This window comes from Leptidea sinapis, chromosome 31, assembly GCF_905404315.1.
Source record: "Leptidea sinapis chromosome 31, ilLepSina1.1, whole genome shotgun sequence".
NCBI lineage: Eukaryota > Metazoa > Arthropoda > Insecta > Lepidoptera > Pieridae > Leptidea > Leptidea sinapis.
In genome coordinates, this window is record NC_066295.1 from 5,883,405 (window position 1) to 5,904,202 (window position 20,798).

The 20,798-nt window shown below is 34.2% G+C and overlaps 1 protein-coding gene across 9 annotated transcripts in view; it reads right to left on the reverse strand.

The window, feature by feature from the left end:
* LOC126974100 (glycogen synthase kinase-3 beta-like) overlaps positions 1–20,798 on the reverse strand; it is a 59,393-nt gene that overhangs the window by 13,940 nt on the left and 24,655 nt on the right. For 2 of the 9 annotated variants that reach the window (XM_050821511.1, XM_050821512.1), the window contains exons 2-8: positions 12,792–12,982; positions 11,590–11,673; positions 11,243–11,305; positions 8,944–9,054; positions 7,633–7,870; positions 6,036–6,133; positions 5,385–5,480 (exon numbers count right to left, since the gene is read on the reverse strand). In XM_050821511.1, coding sequence (XP_050677468.1) covers positions 5,385–5,480; positions 6,036–6,133; positions 7,633–7,870; positions 8,944–9,054; positions 11,243–11,305; positions 11,590–11,673; positions 12,792–12,982 — 881 coding nt within the window. Of the gene's footprint in view, positions 1–4,757; positions 4,845–5,384; positions 5,481–6,035; positions 6,134–7,632; positions 7,871–8,943; positions 9,055–11,242; positions 11,306–11,589; positions 11,674–12,791; positions 12,983–19,512; positions 19,576–19,738; positions 19,998–20,798 lie in introns of those variants that run through there. The other 7 variants (XM_050821514.1, XM_050821505.1, XM_050821506.1 and 4 more) reach the window with 7 other exon arrangements.

The window sequence follows — 20,798 nt, forward strand, 5'->3', positions numbered from 1 at the left end:
GTTTCCATACTGGTACATATGACTTCTGTGTCACGATCACCCCTATGCAAGTAATAGTTCAAAAGGAATAATATAAATAGTATTCAAGCTTTAGGATACACAATATGACAGCCGTGAGTGAGGTACATGTAAAGTAAGTTCCGCCACGGCTGTATATTATTGTGTCATTTCGCACGCAATACGCGACAGGCTCTTGAGCAAACATTTTTTCTCATGCAAAAGTCAAATTTTTTATTTGCATAAACATGTTATATACAAAATACATTGTTATTAAACATTACTAAATAATTAATTACATAAATATCAATTTAATTCATATAATTGCACATCACATAATTTTTTAAAGTAGTGTTCCACACTTCTTAAAAAAATTGTTGGTAAAGACAGACCTGTTAACATTAATCATTGCACCTTGAAACACATAATGATTTATGTAATTATAACACCATTAAATGGATTGCCCTATTTTTCGGGTAAAGTCCCCGTTTATTTTGCGGTCACACCGGATGTTACTATCACGCGTTTGTATTATGAAAAGATCATAAAATAGTGTGATAAAAACTATTCTATCTGTGAAAGGTAATTCCTTGACACTTATTGTATCCTAGCATTTTTTTTACACAATTTCTCAAAACACGGCAGCATTTTAAAATTATTTATTGCGACGTAAATTGATCCGTCACAGACGATGTCAGATGTCATAATGGTGTCTGATCGGCTTATTTTAGTGTAAGTGTGTGTGTGGGACTGTGTACTTACACGTTAACTGGCTTGTTTTGATGTTCACTGTTAATGTTGTTGATTCACTGTTATGTTAGGTGACACGGAGTCCTTATTTTTTTACTCGCCCGTGCCAAAATTTATCAACGATGCGGGACTCGAACCCGCCACCACTCGGATTTCGTCCGAGCGGTCTAACCATCTGAGACAACCGTGCGAGTGACGCATGGATCGTAAATGTTGGTATATGTAAACAACTCTCAAATTGTGATTGGTATCACTTGGGGTGTGGACACTGAGGAGCGGTTATTGTACAAATTATTATTCTACGCATCTCTATATAGCATAACTGAAAACACAAGTGCTGGATGTTATTATTCTGAACATGAGAATTCTGCCAGTATTCTTATTACATTTCCTCGTAGCGATAGTTTTTGCTACGTGTAATTAATTACAAACAGTATTGAAACGTAGTTAGTGTAACTATAAATATATTATTAACTATCTATTCTCTCAGAGAATAAGGATAAGGAAGGAGAATGAGAGTCAACGGTTTAACCTATTGCGTCACCGACGCTTTTAATAGTGTGTGTGTGTACCTTGTATGTAGTAAGACATTTGTGGATATTTAACCCTCCACTCTATATTATACAATTACTAATATTGATAGATATAGGAAGTAATCGTGACGAAATATCATAAAAAAACATTTTGATTATGAACACTACGAAGCGGATCACCAAACCTATGAAGCCAAATAATTGCAAAATAACTAATAATTACATTTGGGTAAATAATATGTATTATCTAATTTAATTGCATTACATTGACATAATATGAAACCTACCAAGTCCCACACCTAATAACACCATATAAGCAAACATACATAATATAATCAACTAGTGGTAAATGAGATTACAAGTGGTGACAATATTAGTGATGTTACGAATGATAAAACACTCTCGTAGCAGATGTGTTTGTGTAATTATTTTGTACATTGTTAGACTTTGTTAGGGCACTCGTTCAAATATCATTTTCTCACATTATGCTGTATCTGGTACACAGTAATGGTTTCAGTAAAATTGCCATGATTTTTAATTACGCTTCAACAGTAAAAAATAATTGTAAATTATTATTGACAAAGTTGCACATCTCAATGCTATTGACATATGTATTCATTTGGTTCAGCACTCTAGATAGAACACGGTTACTTTGTGTGTATTAAAAAAAAATGCAGTATTCACACTGAAAACCAACAAAAATCAGCAGTGGTATTGGTTTAACACGTGCCCACATTTATAATGTACTTGCTTGTATCAAATACACAAATAATATTAAAAGTTTTCATGACAATATTGTACTTATAAATATGTAACATAAGGGTTATGTTTTCGCACTGTAATAGCCAGTCATTGCAGTCAGGAGGTCTACTCGCAAAATCGACAACGATACATTCGGAACGATACGATAATACTTCGAATATATCGCAACTACCCTACTCTAACAAATGTTCGAATTCCTTATTGTTTATCGTTACCATAGACTAATATTTTGATTTTTTTACGATGTAAGTGTGAATGAAATATGTTCAAACCTAAACATTATCTGTGCTACGCCGCTGTTTACTGTCAAAAGTCAAAACATAGTTTAGGCGCTAAGGACCATGCCAGACTCTGCACCACCAATTTGGTATCATTTATACATCATTTATTTATTTATCAAAGATACAATGTAACATTACAGATTAAATCTAAAGCGTTACAAAGATATTATACTAAAGAAAAAACAAACAATGAAAATTATAAACTATTTATCTTATTTTATAGAGGCAGGTCTCTTACAGGCATCAAACTCTCAAATCTTTTCTTACGTTCTTTGACCAAACATTCCATCGAGCTGGCAAATAGAATTTATATTCAGAAGAAATTATATTCATTACATATTTTTTTAACATTTATGTCAATGTTAAAAAAATATGTAATGAATATAATATGACCATTTAAAATTGAATAAATAATACAAAACTTGCGGATGATAAAATGTAAAAAAAAGTAACTCAACCCTTCTCGTCGACTTCCTATTTCTCAGGCGGCCATTTGCATTATTTCTACGCATAAACGATCAACAAAATGACTTAAATGACTTAGTAGTAAAAAAAATCCTGTTGAATAGTAAATCACATATAATTATTTCAATAATATATTTTATTAAGTATGTATATTGTATGGCAAATATATCTATACAACTTGAAACGATATTAGCATCGACAGCCTTGAAAGTGTCGTTGAGATTATCGTAAAAGTGACGTTTGATTAATTGTGAAATTCGAATATTCGTCTCTGACATTTTCAACTAAGAGTAGGGTTAGGACCGATAATATTGAATAATGTTTCGTTCGTTCAATCATCGTTTCGACATTGAATACGATGTAACTAAGAGTAGGATTCTACACGACTAATGCCACTATTTATCGAATATCGATTTTAGGAGTAGGCCCCCAGGTACATTAAGGTAGGTCGTTGGGCCTTGCGTGGTGCCGAATAAAAAGAAAATGAACCATGTTGTTTCACCTGTAACATCTTGTGAATGTATATGTAATTTTTTACAAGACTGGTTGTAGCTTGACCAGGAACCAGGACTGATATTTTAACTGCAATTTTTGTGTATGTTTTATTTTACATCTGGTAGCATCTCTTTTGAACGGGCTTCTAAACAACGGAGATGTGGAGTTACAATTATTACATAAAAAACACTAAATTTTAAACTCCAGGTCCTGCTTCTGTTTGCAAATTATGCTATAATAGAGTGAGGGGGTTTCAACTTTTATATACATTCATAATCTATAAGCTTCGATTTTTTCTATATCAATATTCTATTACACTTTTGAGTTGTGTTAAGTTTTTACTTTTTTTTGTCAAACTAAAGGTATCTTTAATACAGTTATAGGTGGTTTCGGCTTGGGTTTACACAGTGCGAAAAAATAAGCCTTTATACTTATTAACTTCATTAATTTTAAAGGATGTCCAGTATTTTTTTCACAAAAAAATACATTACACACCTCATTTGTATATATATCTCCATTGATATGTTTATACATAACGGAATACAATATTATATGTATTATTATAATAAATATTGTGAGATTAACAAACATCTGATCTAATTATCTCTGTTTCGTTAAGAGAAATAAGATGACGAATATAAAACGTTTGGGCAGGCATAATAATAATAATATATAGTTTCTAGTACTATATATACATGTTATGTATTGGTGTTTATTTCATTTGTGTTCGAACACCAATAGTTATTATTAACATTCTTACAAATAATATATTACAATGATTAAAATAACTATTTGGACTAAAACGGCAAATCCATAAGGCACCGCCCCCACCGGCCGGTCCAGGTTGGACTTTATATTGAGTAGGTAATGTTTGTCACTGGGCCTACCCAGTGGCATTGGGCTTGAACTTGCTTTCGACAAAAATCGCTGTGTCTATAGACACACGTACTTAGAGCCCGCTCCACATTCTCGCCTTTGATCTCAACACTCACATGTTTCTTAGTGTTGGTGGCGAACGAATCGTCGCTTATAACATTTAAGCATGGTATTTACTGAGCAGGACTTGGGAGACCGAGCTAGAAATGGATTTCCTACATTATTTTCATTCAGAACCAATTTTGTGGAATATAAGTGTAAAAGATTATAAAAATAAACTGAAAATGTACGGTGCGTGGAAAGTATTAGCACCTACATGAGATGAATTAAAACACTAACAAAATAAGCTTTCGCAGCAGTTACTTGTGAGTCCGTCGTTATCGAGCGTGAGAATTGTATTGAGAACCTTGCGATTGTACCCAAAGAAGCTCTCGCCGAGAATGTCGCTCAGATTCTTGCACAGATTATCGGCGTAGTTCTGGCGTGAATGAGGAGCTGGCTCGACAGTGGACGTGGAACACAAGGAGTGGGAGCTGTGACCGGCAGCGGGGCCGGCGCCTGAGCCAGTTGTATTGTTAAATGGAGCATGACACAAAATGTAGGCACTTGGTTGTTAGCAGTGTCTTACTCTGATACGTTGGTGCTCAGTGGCCGACTTTGGCATCGTCAATCGCTCCAACATATGCTGTAAGTATGCGATTCTATCAAATTCACATCTAACATATTATGACATCTTCATACACTCTTTGAAATTACATTCTGAATTCCAGTGCTATGGCAATATTTAAATTAGTAATGACTAATGAATTCATAAGAATATTGTATAACATAATAAATAATATAATAACACATAAATATTTTCAAAACATTATGCGAGACCGTAAATAAGTTATTTTAATGGATATTAAAAATAATTTATACGTCTAGACAGACTGTGACAGCTGTGAAAACGTCGAAAAAATTAAAGTCGACAGTTAACCTCTATTTTGAGCAATACCCGCATACCACCACATACAAATTGCGAGTATAGGACGTAACTTGTCACGCACACTAAAGTAATAAACCTTGCCTGTTTTCATCGGTTGTCTAGCAGTAAGAGGCTCTATCTAGACGTATAATTTATCTAAGGTAAATATATAGAAAAACATTGACAAAAATATATAAAGCGGTATGTATAAAAAATATAATATACTTATAGCAAAAGACAAGAATATTTTAATATCACCTTCGCCCACGGATGACTCTTGATTTGTGGAAACTTGAACTCTGTGTAGTTTGGATTCATCTCGCGAATCTGTTCTCGTGTTGGTGTGCCCAAAACCTGGAACAAATATAAATGTTTTAAGAAAAAGAAAATTAAGCAACACGTTAATGTTGTTGCATTTTACTTTGACTTAACTTAGCGAACAGCTAAATATAGAATAATTATTTGAGATTATATAAATAATAAAATGAAGTAAGCCGCTAGTTTAGGGTCACATTCATATGTTTATTTAGGTCGAAGAACCAACAATAATAATAAACCTTAAGCTGAGGTTTAACCAACTACAGATTCTAATATATATCTATCCTTTTTATAGAATTTATAATAATAAACACAGCATATACAAAGTTTCATTTAACAATGTAACAGTTCTGAAGTTATTCACATGAATTTGGCATTAACAAAGAATATAGTTGTGTATAACAGAAAAAAGGAATAAATAATCAATGAAACAAAACTAATGTTGCAACTCGAAAATTTACATTACGATTTTATCGGGTTGTATCGAATTATTATATAAATTGTGTCTTATTTCATATACCACTCAGTATAAGGTGTCTATGTGCTTGATACATCAGTCGCTCCTACGAACAGACAGAATGCGGTAGTCACCTTAATGATCTCGACGAGTTGGTCGACCCCTGAGTCACCGGGGAATATGGGCTGCCCCAGTAACAGTTCGGCGACCACGCAGCCGGCGCTCCACACATCTAACAACAATCATATAACAGTATTAATCCAATCAAATCAAAATCACTTTATTCATGTAGGTCACGGAAATGACACTTATGAATGTCAAAAAAAAATATTTTTCTAATTGAATCTACCGCTACTTCGTAAACGGTTGAGCTAATGAGAAGAAGTAGAAAGAAACTCGTTGCCTCTCTTTTATATCAAGTTTACATTAACATCGATTTACAAATCATTTCAATTACAATATAATATGTAAAATGATGCAACAAACATACTCAAACGTCTAATAGTCAATGCCTTACAGTACTGCACATGAGTACAGTAGCTGCATCATCCACACACACACCATAAATAAATAAAAGTATTCTGTGAGCATTTTATAAGCGATTATAAATAAAATATATATACACACATATATATATATATATATATATATATGATAACTTTAAAGAATCTAAAACCGAGTCTCCGGCAACAGGATTATCCTGCCACCACAAGCAGCGCCCGTTCACGAGCATGACGCGTGAGCCAGCCATCGCCTCCCTCACTCAAGGGAAGAGGACGACCCGTCCCATGTCGCCGCCACAAGCAGTGACATTTAAGCGAGCATGACGAAACCTGTTACGAGAACTCAAGCAAACAACAATAAAAGAATCCTAATCTACATATCATACAATACTCACCAAATACCTCTACTTACAATTTGACAATTCTGCTTAAACTTGTAATTAATATAATATTTTTACTAACAGTAATCAATAGCTCATTCCTTTAGGGTAATCAAATCAAAATCACTCCATTCATGCAGGTCAAGGAAATGACTTATCTTTTTATATTCCCACCGCCTTTGAGGGTTGAGCTTTAATAAGAAGACGTGGCAAGAAACTCATTGTGACAATCACTCACTCACAAATCATTTCAGTTACAATATATGTAAAGTGATGCAGCAACAATACTCAAACTACAAATACTAAAAAAGTAAATTATTACGTAAAAACAAGAGTTATTGAGTTCAGTCACGGCCGACTACTACTGTACCAACAATAATAGTAGGCCATGGTACAGTAGATGCATCAATCCACACACACCGTAAATAAATAAAGGTATTATTTAGCGACCATTTAATATAGTACCGAACTTATCAACGATGTATGATTGGAACCCACGCGCTCTTTTGTGCCTCCAGCACTCCTGAGTGAAGTTCATTTAAAAACAATTTAACAAATATAATGTTGCAGATGCCAGCGACCTCGTTTGGCCCTAGGGTTGTAACTCTTTCGGTGTACTATATATCTTACATCCTTTTCTGTACTCCTGACAACGTGTGTACTAAATTCTGGTTAATATTCTTTCGACGTTGTTTCAAATATCATCACATCAACGTGAAACATTGAAGAACCCAAAAATATTTTATTATTGTTTTGACTATAATGTTTAATGAAACAGGATTTAAGTTACAGTGAACAAAGACTCAAAAGGGTCTTAACATGGGATGGCCTGTGTCTGAAACACTCACCAATCTTAGTCGTGTAGTCGATGGCGCCGAAGATGAGCTCGGGCGCGCGATAATACCGCGAGCAGATGTACGACACGTTGGGTTCGCCGCGCACCAGGTGCTTGGCCGAGCCGAAGTCGCACAGCTTGAGAACGCCGCTCTTGGGGTCGAGCAGCAGGTTCTGTGGCTTGATGTCCCTGTGGCAGATGCCCAGCGAGTGGATGTACGCCAGGCTTCTGAACAGCTGGTACATGTACAGCTGGAACACGCAACAGGAAAATCATTATAACAAGTTCTCTGTCTATGGAACACTATCACAAATAACCGACTTCTAGTCACCAGGTGCAATATGGTGCAGGCTATTCTATCATACTTTTAAAACAATAATAGTTTGGACACTGTTTGCAATAAGATCGGGTATTCAAGGACCTTTTTAGTTTGTAAAGTTTTGTATGATAATTAAATGATAAACTTATAGATTAAAATATGTATAATAAAGTAAGAAGCAGATTTACAGTTTGATATAATGATTGATTGATACGCGGTGAATCACTGTGTGATAGATCGCGCGGAGTGCTGTATTACAACTACTGAATATTTGAAATATACCAATCAAAATCAATGCGCGTCGTACGAGTTTTCTCGTACACTGATATTTCGGAGTAATTTCAAACGTTATGGTCACACTACGGCATGTGACAGGATCTACAAAAATTATTAAAATTGTCTTATATTAGTAACATTAAAAATATAATATGTGGCCAAGTAATATAACTATAATAAGTTGTAACTCTTAATAGAAAAGAAAAACTCATGTGCATATACACAATATACTTACACATATCTTTCAATGCATTATACCTAGTGCTGGTTATAAGAGAAACAATGTTTTATTATTAGTACAGAAAGGAAATAGAAAATATTAATAAAAAATTACCTGATGTTTATAAAATATCCGATAATTGTTCTTTCCTAAGCTAAGTTAAGGTGTACATTAAAAATAAACGAATCAAAGAATAAATGATAACAATATAGTCGACAAATAGATCGTAAATAATTACTCACCTTTGATTTAAACAATGTTTAAAATGCGGCAGTCAGTCATATTTACTGAAGACCCGATACCAGAATGGATTACGCCACATTTCAGTAATCAACACAGTGTCGTTTAAAGCTAATATTGTCATTTTTCATTGATTCCTGAAGCGTGACATCATAAGCCCTCACCATAAAACTTCCATTACAGCTTTGATGAAATAAAAAAAAGGTTGTGTTCGGACAATATAAAAGAAGTACGCACAATCTGAGATGATGTCTTTCAAATAATCTCACCTTTATAAAACTAATAGGTATGGTTTGTTCGTCTTTGGAGTAGTGACGTGCAACCTTATACACAGTCTCCGGTATGTACTCCAGCACCAGATTCAGGTACACTTCGTCTTTCTGTAATCAAACGTCAGCTTGAAAGACCTCAAACCGAGCATTAATGTTCAACACGTTCTAAATTAGTACTGAGTATACATATCGGCAAAAGGGGCTCTATAATTTAAAAAGTCTTATTATAGAAATAGACGACATTAGTATACCGAAATAAAATTTATCTCTGGGCCTACATTGAATGGTTTAAAAAAATATAAATTATTGCAAACACAATACTGTTAAAAGACTTAAACGTTAGTAAATATGGAATAATTATTTTGAAAACAATTTCTAAAGCATAATACGAAGAAAATAACATTGAGGATGTTACAACTTTGAAATGACAGTCAAAGTGATATTTACAAAGAATCCGAAAAGATTTAAGGCCTGAAGTGCACAGGAAAATGGAGGGTGTCGAACAAAACAAAAATATATTTAGAATGATAAAAACAAATATGTAAACCTTATCAATAATTATATCAAACCACCAACCATACATGGATCAATTGTCATCGCCTCCGTCAAATGATTTGTCTTGAAGGGAATTTCAAAGGTAAAATGAACAAGAGTTTACTATGATGCACTATGTTGATAACGAGTGAAAGTTGAACGATGAAATAAAGTCGAACTAAGAGAGAACATTATCAAGTTTAAAAACAAAAAGTGCTTTGAACCATTGTGAAACCGGTACAGAAACTCTATATTGTCGGCCTCGGAGTAACTTAAATAGTCCACTAACTAAGGTCTCGGCGGGGATAAATTAATTTATGAGCGGCTGCCCGCAACCGAGTAGATTTGTATTTGAACTAATATCAGTAACCTAAGTGACATTCAACCTTCCTACACTAACAGCCTAACCTTTCCAAAATGCCTATACATTACTCTTTCATTAAATTACTCAGATTACAAACAGTGGAAAGATAATAATATTCCAGGTCTACATCCACTGTTACTGTTACCGTAAAAACGTAAAAGTTTAAGGTAAATTCAAATATTTTAATTTTAATTTATTTTGCTCATAATAACACTTGAATCCTCAACTATTCGTTTACCAGCACCGATTGGTAAAGTTTATATTGAGAAGAATTGGCAAGTACAGAATAATACACTTACAGATATACCTACAACCGTAGGGACCCACCACAAATGTTATCACACTTCAAAGCAAACAAATATAAAGTCACATTGTATATTATACACAGCACTTACAAAGTGCACTTTGTAATAAATATTATTGCATTTACTTTGATTAAGGCGAGTGTTATACATTTAAATAAAACACTTTTTAATGATTAAAACTGTGTTTTGACCATTACATTATCGAAAATCAAACATAAAAACACAGTTACAATAACACGCGTTTTAATCCTTTAACAGTGTTTTATTTAAATTAATATTATTGTCAAAAAAAGTCGACAAATAAACAGGATATTAATTTGCGAAACTATTTTAAATCCTTTTGAAGTCTAGTGGGAAACTTATTGTATTTTCAAAGAAAAATTGAGTTAAAAAAGAATTAATATTTGATTCTACTTCTAATACAATTAACTGCCGTTTTCAATAACCTAACAATCCTCAGTTTAACTTACTAGAGTTAGACAAATCTGTCCTTTTACTCTTACCTACATTTCAATAACCTATCGACATAAAGCAAGGACTATAACTATATTGGACATAACTATGGATAGATAAGATCTTGTCATTAAACGGAGACAGCAATGTTTCCGTAACTATAAAGATACGTTATTGAAGACGGCCGTAAATTACACCTGGCTTTGTACTAGCTTGTTTAGAAGATATACAAGATGCTAAACACTTTGTTTATTTTTACAAGACAGACAAAAAAGTTCAAAAATGATAAAATATCAACAATATTAAATGAGAGCTAAATGCCTTGCTTCCTACTCAAATTGACATCCTGTTATTTAAATTAATAAGACAATTTTTCCATTTTTTTTTTAATATTATTAAAAAATGTGCAAACAAAAACTTAAAACCCAAAAAAAACACAAAACATGTGCCATGTTGCGGCAAAACAGATGAACGAAGTAAAGATGAGAGAAATGGGAGCGATGATATAAGAATGAGCAGAATGTAAAGCACATAGCTGATCCTGAACTAAGTCGGTAACTCCAGTTGATCTAACAGACACTTGTCGGTGACCTAACAAGTACGCTAGCATATAATAATTATATTGAATCATGGGACATACTGCGACGTCTTTGGGCTGCATTGCGTTTAGCAGTGAGCAAGTTACGGCCTCGGGGACTGCCATCTTAACCCCAAATAAAACAAAACATACAATTTATAACCCACATTGACACAGGGACATAAATAACAATATAATATATATACAATTTGTTAATTTCAAAGTGATATCCCTTACTTGTGGGATTCATTAAATTAAATTTGTAACCAAAATTTATGAACGATTCGGGACTATAACCTGCGACCGTCTGAGCGCTCTTCCAACTGAGCAGACCGCTCGAGTGACTCTCAGGTTGTGGCTCCATCTTATTATAATATATAGGTAAATAGTATGTAAATATATTCTTTTACCTTCTCTCCACTGGAGTAAAAGAAGTATTTCAACTTGACAATGTTACAATGCTCGAGTCGTCGCATTATTTGAAGTTCTCGGTTCTGTGGAACAATAAAATAAACAAATGTAAGATTAAACACAACGAAAGTGATCACGTAACTATTAACGTAACAACCAGATAAAAGGCATACGGAATAATCGTGGATACTATTAACAAGAATCTACCTTTTAAACATACGTATAAATATTATTATTACTTCAACCTTCAACAAAATAAGAAATTAATGTTCGAACTATTAATATAGCAATACTGAGTAAATGTTATAGAAGAGGAAATAAGTTGAATTGCTTTTTTACATATTTGGAAAAATCGTGTGTTCAAGAAGACTAACAACACATTTTCATACTAAAACGCGTAAACATTTCTCGCAAACATTATGAGTAACAATAAACAAATTTGAACCACATATTTAAAATATAATAATATAACTGAATTCATATTCAAAGTATCTTAGATATAGACAAGGCAATATCACTGAAGTAGAGACTGTCAATGTAAATTTAGCGCGTTTTCAAACGTCAGGGTTTACATTTTTAAACTATAAAACATAGTTAACATGTGGAATAAATGTGAAATGTGAGTATCTCCTTCGTTGAGCTGTTATACGAACAACGCTGCCTCGATGTCTAGTAGCCGCCTGTAGAAGTATGCGAGGGTTGTCACCCAAACAACGTCTTATACGATGTTGACGCACACTTACGGCATATTTAAAGAAACAAACCACTAATTTGATAATTAATTTCACGAACTACTAAAATCATGTTGTGCCACGAGAACACCAAACTGAATCAGGTGATTTGTACGTGACACCAGTGGAAAGAATCGGTACGACCGTAGACATCATTTATTATCGCACCACATCGTTTCTTCCTTTCATCTTATATCTATCTAGATTCACATTCTATTATATTATAAGGGATAGTTCTCCATTCCAACTGTTTTCTCATGAAACATTAAGGGATGTTCAATACAACAATAATTCACTACTGCTCTATTGGTCGGGGTACCGCCTACGTACTCTCGTAAGGGCGGTACCACAACTGCCTATTTCTGTCACCAAGCTGAAATATGCGCTATTCCTAGGGGCAGACAATACGAAGACTTACTTTACTTAGGCACATTATTGTAACAGGCGGGATCAGATAAAGTGTTGCTCACCTTAAACCTCTTGTCCTGCAGCACTTTCTTGATGGCGATCAGCTCGCCAGTGTCGCACAGTTTGGCCTGGTAGACGACGCCGAAGCTGCCGTTGCCGATCAACTTCATGTCGGCATAGCTGACCTCCTGAGGCCGGTCGGGGCCCTGCCCCGGCGTCGCTACCACAGTCGTCACCTTCGAGCCGTCCTTGCCTGCAACGTGCAACGTGACCAATCAGTAACACACGCACACTCACATAACACGCACGCAATTAGTGACATTCTATTTTTAACGAGCGGCTTATTGTAAGCTCGCTTCACTAATGCCGAAAATTACTTTGGCACATCACTTAAAGTATGATTAAATTTTATTTTCATGCCATCTATTCGAAAGGTTTATAAGTGCGCCGCAAAAATTTTAAATTTGGAACATCTTAGTGTTCAGCGCCAAAGAAATCGAACGCAAATATTGTTTAAATAAAGACTGGCTGGTACAACGGCCCATAGTCACGCCGCCGCCGGCTGAATAAAAAAAAAATACAAACGCGCGAACTACAGCCCGCGTTTTAGTTAATTTTCAAGGATTGTTAGAAATTCACGGTTTTGTTTTCAAAAATGAGTTAATCAAGTGACAATGACTGTATAGAATTAACTCCTATCTATTACTTGCAAAATCCCGGGAGAAATATATGAAAACCTATGGTAATTTTATTGAATGGAGAAATGCAAGAGGCGCCAAGAATTTTTCAGAATCTGTGTTTATGGCCTACTTCCAGTACTTGGCCAAAACTAAACAACCTTCCAACTCTTTGGAGTATGTATTTCTTTTATCTATTATTTTATTTTATATACCTACTCAATACTAAAATCAAGTCAGTTCTTATAACGACGCAAAACTGGACACACAATCGTTATTAATAGCGTATCTGAAGAGGATTTAAATCTAAAAATGTGGTTTCAGTCAAAAATGTTTCCTCAATGAGGCACCCGACGAAGCCTTTCTTGCGGTAAAAGAAAGTAACTATGTATATATATGGTTAATTAGTAAAATATAACCATAGTGTTTTGAAATGTGCATTTTATCGTTTACTTTTTTATCTTTAATTTTCGGAGTACGTGGAGCTTTTCGTGGCAATGAACTTTAAAAAAAAATCACTCGGATGATATACTGTTAGTAAAACTGACATACACAAAAAAACAAAAACTGACCTCGATCCTTCGTTATCCGAGAAGAATACAAAACTATTGTACAAAAATACTTGGACCTGTGTCCTTCTGATATGAAGACCAATCGTGTTTTCATCCGTTATCAAAATGGAAAGTGCTTATACAAATTATGGGAAAAAATAAAATTTCTGACATGCCACAAGAAATCGCTACTTATTTGAAGTTATCAGATACCAAGGTGCATACAGAATATTGTTTTCGCCGTACTTCTACCTTTTTGGCAGATTCTGGAGCGGACTTAACTGTTCTCAAGCGACATGGAGGATGGGTGTTGTAGCAGAGGGTATATAGAAAATTCCATTGAGATCAAGGCGAAAAAATGTTAACGCATCGTGGAAAACAGTTAATCCATCCATGCCACTCATCTACATCCAAACAACGAGAATTACCGTCACATATTCCTCAAAATGAGCCAGATTCGGACATTATTTCGAACACGCAGAATATAAAATCTACAACAATCTCTATTCCTAATAAAACAATTAATTCTCCATATTTGGGAAAATTTCTAAATTGTAAATACTTATAAGTTTTTAGTTGTTTCATGTTTAGATACTATTTCATTTTAATATAGTTGTTACTCTATATTTAATTGAAAGATAATTGTATAATATATGAGGCGCCTTTTGTTTCCTCACAGTGGATGATGAAAAGTAGATAGAGTGTATCGCTCCGAAGACGTACTTTGAATCCAACAATTTGTTCAGGGTTCAAAGAAGTGTCCTCGCTGTAAAAATATTATTTTGCTTCCATAAGATACAATCTACTATCACTAACGTTAACTACGGAACAAAGAGAATGAATATTATAATGTATATAAATTATTATATGGAAACTAGATATCAGAACAGGATGGTCAAACTACTTGCAGTCAGGAAGGTCATGTCAGAAATACAATATTTGTATAAAGTATCTGGTGCGACAAGGGATAACATGTTTTTTTCAGGTTTCACGCAACAGGAAACAATTTTTTCTATTTCCACGAGAGGCGTACAGAGTCGTACCTACTTAACCACAAACACGAATTTCCTACGAGCGATTTTTCTTGTCGGTAGACTTAAATAAGAGAGATAAGTTTAACATGAATATTGTCTTCTAATTTGCTTCAATATTGCGAGCAATCAAAAAATTATAATCCACATCCAAAGTTTAATCAGATTGCTAAAGAATCCAAGAAATATTGTACTTATATGGAGTGAAGACTGTACATTATTGCGCCCGGTAGAGGGAGGAGGCAACAATATGTAATTTTCAATATGACGTCCCTGTTCATGATCACCAAGTGCAACAAAATAAGTTTTTATAAAAAAATAATAACTACTATAATATATTTCTATGTGTTTTCTTTTATTTTTTTCTTTAAATACTATATATTTTTAATAAATCTTATTTTGTAACACACTTTATCTTGCCGAAAAAAAATGTTGGCAACCCTCGCTGCGGCCGTACGACACCAAGATATGACTTGCGAATTGTTACAGATAATATAATATAACGCCAACTATGACGGACTTAAAAGATTGTGTGAGGAAACAATACCTAATCACTACGTAACATAGCTCATTTATTTTTGTAGGATCGGTTGGACAGGATGTTCCTATCTTAATCAGACATTTTACCTCTTGTTAGGAAAGTGAAACGAACTTACATAATATAAGCATCCTTGGAGAAACAAAAATCATGAACGAAAATGAATATGGAAATTGGTCAAACAGTCTGCCTCTCGCTTCGGCTGCGACGAATCGTAAATGACGTATAAAAGTGGTAAACTTACTGAAATAAACAAGTTTTGTTTCATAGCTGAATATAAACAAATAATAAAATCAATTTTAAGTGTAAATGACGAAATAGCATTGAATCTTAACGTTAGAGAGTCCGAACTTATTCACTCATATAATATGTTGGTAAACGAGCACCTCTACCCTTCACGTTCCTTGCTATTAGGAGAAATTTGACCTCGTTTCGTAGATGGGATCGATGCGGTTCAAACAAATATTTTATTTTTATATGATAAGAGATGATGGATTTGATAAAATAATATTAACGAGCTGATCCGACGGACGCTGTTCTGTCAATAGAATTAAATGTAAGTATTGGGGAATAATTTAGTCTAAAGCCATCGGTACCTGATAAAAGTTAATGAGTTAAAAATTAAACAAAAACGTATTTCTGAATTATCTTATAATATGTAAGTAATAAGAAAAACTATAAGAATTACGTTGTAAACTCCCAGATGAATGTTTTTTCCGACACCTAAAACAAATATCGTTTTTTTATAATATGTAGTGATATTTATTACAGACTGAATATGCATATCTACGGACAACATGAAAGGCGCATCGAATTATATTGGACATGATTATTAGATTTAACAATTTAACTGAGTTAAATTAAACATACCATAATTTTCATGTTATTAAAGATTACTTAAGTATTTAAAATGACGCTACCTTGTGATATAACAAGTAAAGACTACGAACAAAGCGACACAAAAACATAATAATGTGACGTTAATGTTCTTTGTTTGTCATTGGCAATTAGGAAGTCGTAAAAGGAACTACAAGCACCGCCTCATTACGAAATAAGTTGCGCGGAAAACTAACAGAAATCAATAAAAATATCCGTAAAAATAGGTTTTGAAATTCCGTATTTTTTTACAAACCAAACAGATTTGTAAAAAGCAATTTACCGGTAGGAGGCTCCTTTGCACAGGATGCCGGCTAGATCACGGGTGCCACGACAGCACATATTTCTGTCGTGAAGCAGTAATGTGTAAACATTTTTGTGTTTCGGTCTGAAGGGCGCCGTAGCTAGTGAAATTACTGGGCAAATGAGACTTAACATCGTATGTCTCAAGGTGACGAGCGCAATTGTATTGCCGCTCAGAATTTGTGTGTTTTTCAAGAATCTTGAACGGCACTGCATTGTAATGGGCAGGGTGTATCAATTACCATCAACTGAACGTCCTGCTCGTCTCGTCCCCTATTTTCATAAAATATTAATATATTTAACTCCTTAGACAATTTATACGTGTAGATCCGTCGAAATTTGTGACCGTTCTCGTGACATGTTTTCAAACAACAACTGTTATAAATTGAATTTTTTAGCAATTATCGTTAATAGTAACGACATAAGAACATTTCTATACGTCACAAGGTAAATACCAAGGCCCAAGGTGAAATTAAATTGATTATAGAAGCCCGCTAAATGGAGCCAATAGTAAAACAATCGTAACCACTTTTCTAGGGCGTAATAGATTTGCGATGACTTTTTTATGAAATGCTAAATAACACTTGTTCATGCGAAGACACGTCTATTATACATATACAAAGATTTAAAAAATATTATAAGTTTCTGTTTCACTGAACAGAACACCCAAGCTTCTCAGGAAAGCATAATATTGTACTTATGTCGCATGTGGTTATATTATTCTTATTATTTAAAATATTGCATATATATGATTTATTGAAAATGTAAAGTAAAATAAATTGGAAATAGAATGCGATAAGGGTTATTTTATTTTTAGAGGTAACGTTAGATTTTAACGTTAACTTTCTTTGTAAAGTAAAAGTAATCATATTTCCAGATTGTACTATTTATTCATTGAGTAAATGATATAACCAAAGCTTAATAATATAATAAGTATACAGGAAGGTAGCCAACGAACCCTTTTATTTATCAATTAGAACCTGCGTATCGCTGTCTCGTCGGACACAACAACAGTATTAGAGGATTGATAAATTATCACATTATTAAATATTGGAGAATTTTATTTGTAAAATTTAATTAAAATATACTCTAATATCTTTTTTATAATAAATCTATAAAAGTACCAAATAATCTTATAGAAAACAAGAAAATTAATCGACCACCACATTGGGGCCATTAAGTCCACAAGACTTAACGAGCCAGACTCAGCAACAATATGTTGGTAAAACTGCAATATATTTCAACGACAAATTTCGACAGAGAAGCCCGTTGACAGATCTAAATGCCGTGTAGGGCGAATTGCACTAAAACTTTATCGGCAGCCAATTTTTAGTTATGTACCTATAAGGAAGGATTGAAATAAAAAAAATGTACCATTTCTACAATATATGTACCTAAGACAACATTTATATGACTATTTACAACTTTTTTAATTAAAATGTATAGGTAAGCACCTCGTATTTACAAAATTAGGAGCCCTATGAGAAATTTATCTGTATCGAACTTCTGCCGGACCAAATCTTTTAAATAGAACAATGATGGGCAGTGAGTACTCACACAAAGTCTTATACACTTAAATGTTTATTAACTTTTGAAACATGGTTTAGGTTGCTTATTGACTGATAGGTGCAACCAGGCCTTCACAAGATAAAAAACACAAAAAAACGCTCTATAGTATTTAAAAGAACAATTAAGAACTTATTTGACAGTAGATGTATATTTACTTTCCAATGATGCATTCCTCTTTTCGCTTGATGCATACAGTAATAACAGACTAGTTATGATCGCATATGATGGAGTCAGTATTGAGTATGTTACCGCTAACAAGGCTGTCAATCATATAGGTATACTATACCTATAAGGGTGATATTAGATTGCCACGAACAAACAGGGTGTAGCCACCAGTCTGACTTGCGTCAGTTTGTCTGGGTGTGGCAACACTTTTATTGGTATCGATTTGGAAGTCAATACATTCTAGAGTATTTCTTTGAGTTACTCTAATTTCATACTAAATTTATTATTAATATCACTGCAATAGTCTGACAACTAAGTAATTCAAATTTTTTTATGCAAACTACAGGAGCGGTCCTTGTTTTAAGGGTGCCTATTATTAAGACTCCACTGTCCGTCTGTTCGTCTGTCACAAGGCGTATCTCATGAACCGTGACCGTTAAAAAATTGAAATTTTCACAGATGATGTACAATTTCTGTTGCCGCTATAACATCAAATACTAGAAAACAGAATAAAATAAATACTTAAGGAAACTCCCACGCAATAAAGGTGATTTTTATAGTATATAATACGGAACCCTTCGTACGCGAGTGCGACTCGCACTTGGCAAATGAATTTTCGTTCTTTTTTCTTCGTCGATGTGGTGTTAGTAAGGGAAAGTGCATTTCCACTGTTTAAGTGTACCGAGGCTGCCCTCTCATTGGGAATTGTGAACTAATTAAGCGATACCTACTAATTACAACGTTCCTTTGTTTTGAGAGTTTAAATTTTGATAAGAATAATACATATTTACGGTGCATAGATTCACAACTACTACAATAGCTAAAATAACACAGAATTACGTAATTATACAGTAAGTAATCTAAAATACGACACCAATTACTATAATGATATTTAAAATGAATAATAAGGACACAGTAACATGACTGATGATGATGAACTCTTTGCAAGATAATATGGAGGATTGTCGTGGAACAACTACACTACAATATATAAAGAACACAGCTAAATGAAGCGAGCCGAACTATCACTGACACAACTGGATCTAATTTAGTGCGACACATCTAGCACTTACGATGGGAAGCAGTTCCCTTCTTTTCCGAAGCCAGCTCGCCCTTTATAAGTGTGTCCACGTCGCCTGACACGCAGCAAAACACAAAAGCCATATTAAAACACACAAATATAAAACATGATGAACTGTGCTCAGGCAGCAAGTCATTAAAAGCCGCAATAATGTAACAAATCCACTGACTGATGCACATGAAACATTTGTTGTGATAATATTGTTGTTTGAAACTCACTGATGGTGCGGCGCAGTTTCTTACAGAACGATGATATTCGATCACACGCGCGGCTCAATTGGCCGCTCTTATCGCTGTCAAGTATTCGGAAGAGAACGGGCTCGGAATGTGGGCCGGTTTCTCCGAGAGGCAGGGCCATGTTTTTCGGCCCATCGGTAACTCTTAAGGTGTCGACGCATACTGGGCCTGTAGGGCACTCCAGTTTGCTAACGTATCGCCCGCGAGCGCGATTCGCGATCAACTGCCGAGTGCCGACTGCCGGCAACGATGTACTAGTTAGTTACTACACGCAGGGCACAACCAGCAATGACGATGAGCAAACACTGTGCCATACGATACGTGTGTTTTAGATATGGGATCGCACTGAGCCTGTACTTTCAGAATAATTTATTACCTTTTTAGGATTTATTAAATTTATATCGCACCGACGGTCGTAAGTATGCAGTAGATACGATGCGTGTTATAATCCAATTCTTTATCCGCACGAATAGTAAGTATATACATTAGAGTTAGTATACACTACCGTATACATGAGCTGTTTTTCAGTTTGATATTTAAAGTAGTAGGGGGCTAGATGATCTCCTCTTTCACGCGCTTTAATCGAGTGTACGCTTGTATATTGTAAGTGTATGTACTCGCCAAATTACAACACTGACATTGTTAACTGAAGTAACTACCACTACACTAACACTCATAAAACCGCGGTGATCTTCGTATTTATCAATCAACACAATAACTATATTGAGAAAGATAATAACACAAAGTTTAAAATAAATAATAATATATTATATAACTACGTAGAAATACAGCACTAATTAAAGCTAATAGAATATTTCTAATCAAGGTGATATAGGTTTCAGTGAGTAATGTCTTATGCAACTTTTATTACACACATATGCTATTGCCACAATTGCAGTATTGATAATCACAGCAAAATGCATCAATATCTGTACGGTTATTACATTACAAGTTATGTTAATTTTAATTAAATCACTTTAAGTCAGATAACGAGTTACGGAATAGATCCCCGTGTTTTTTATGGGTATAAAAAAGGACAATG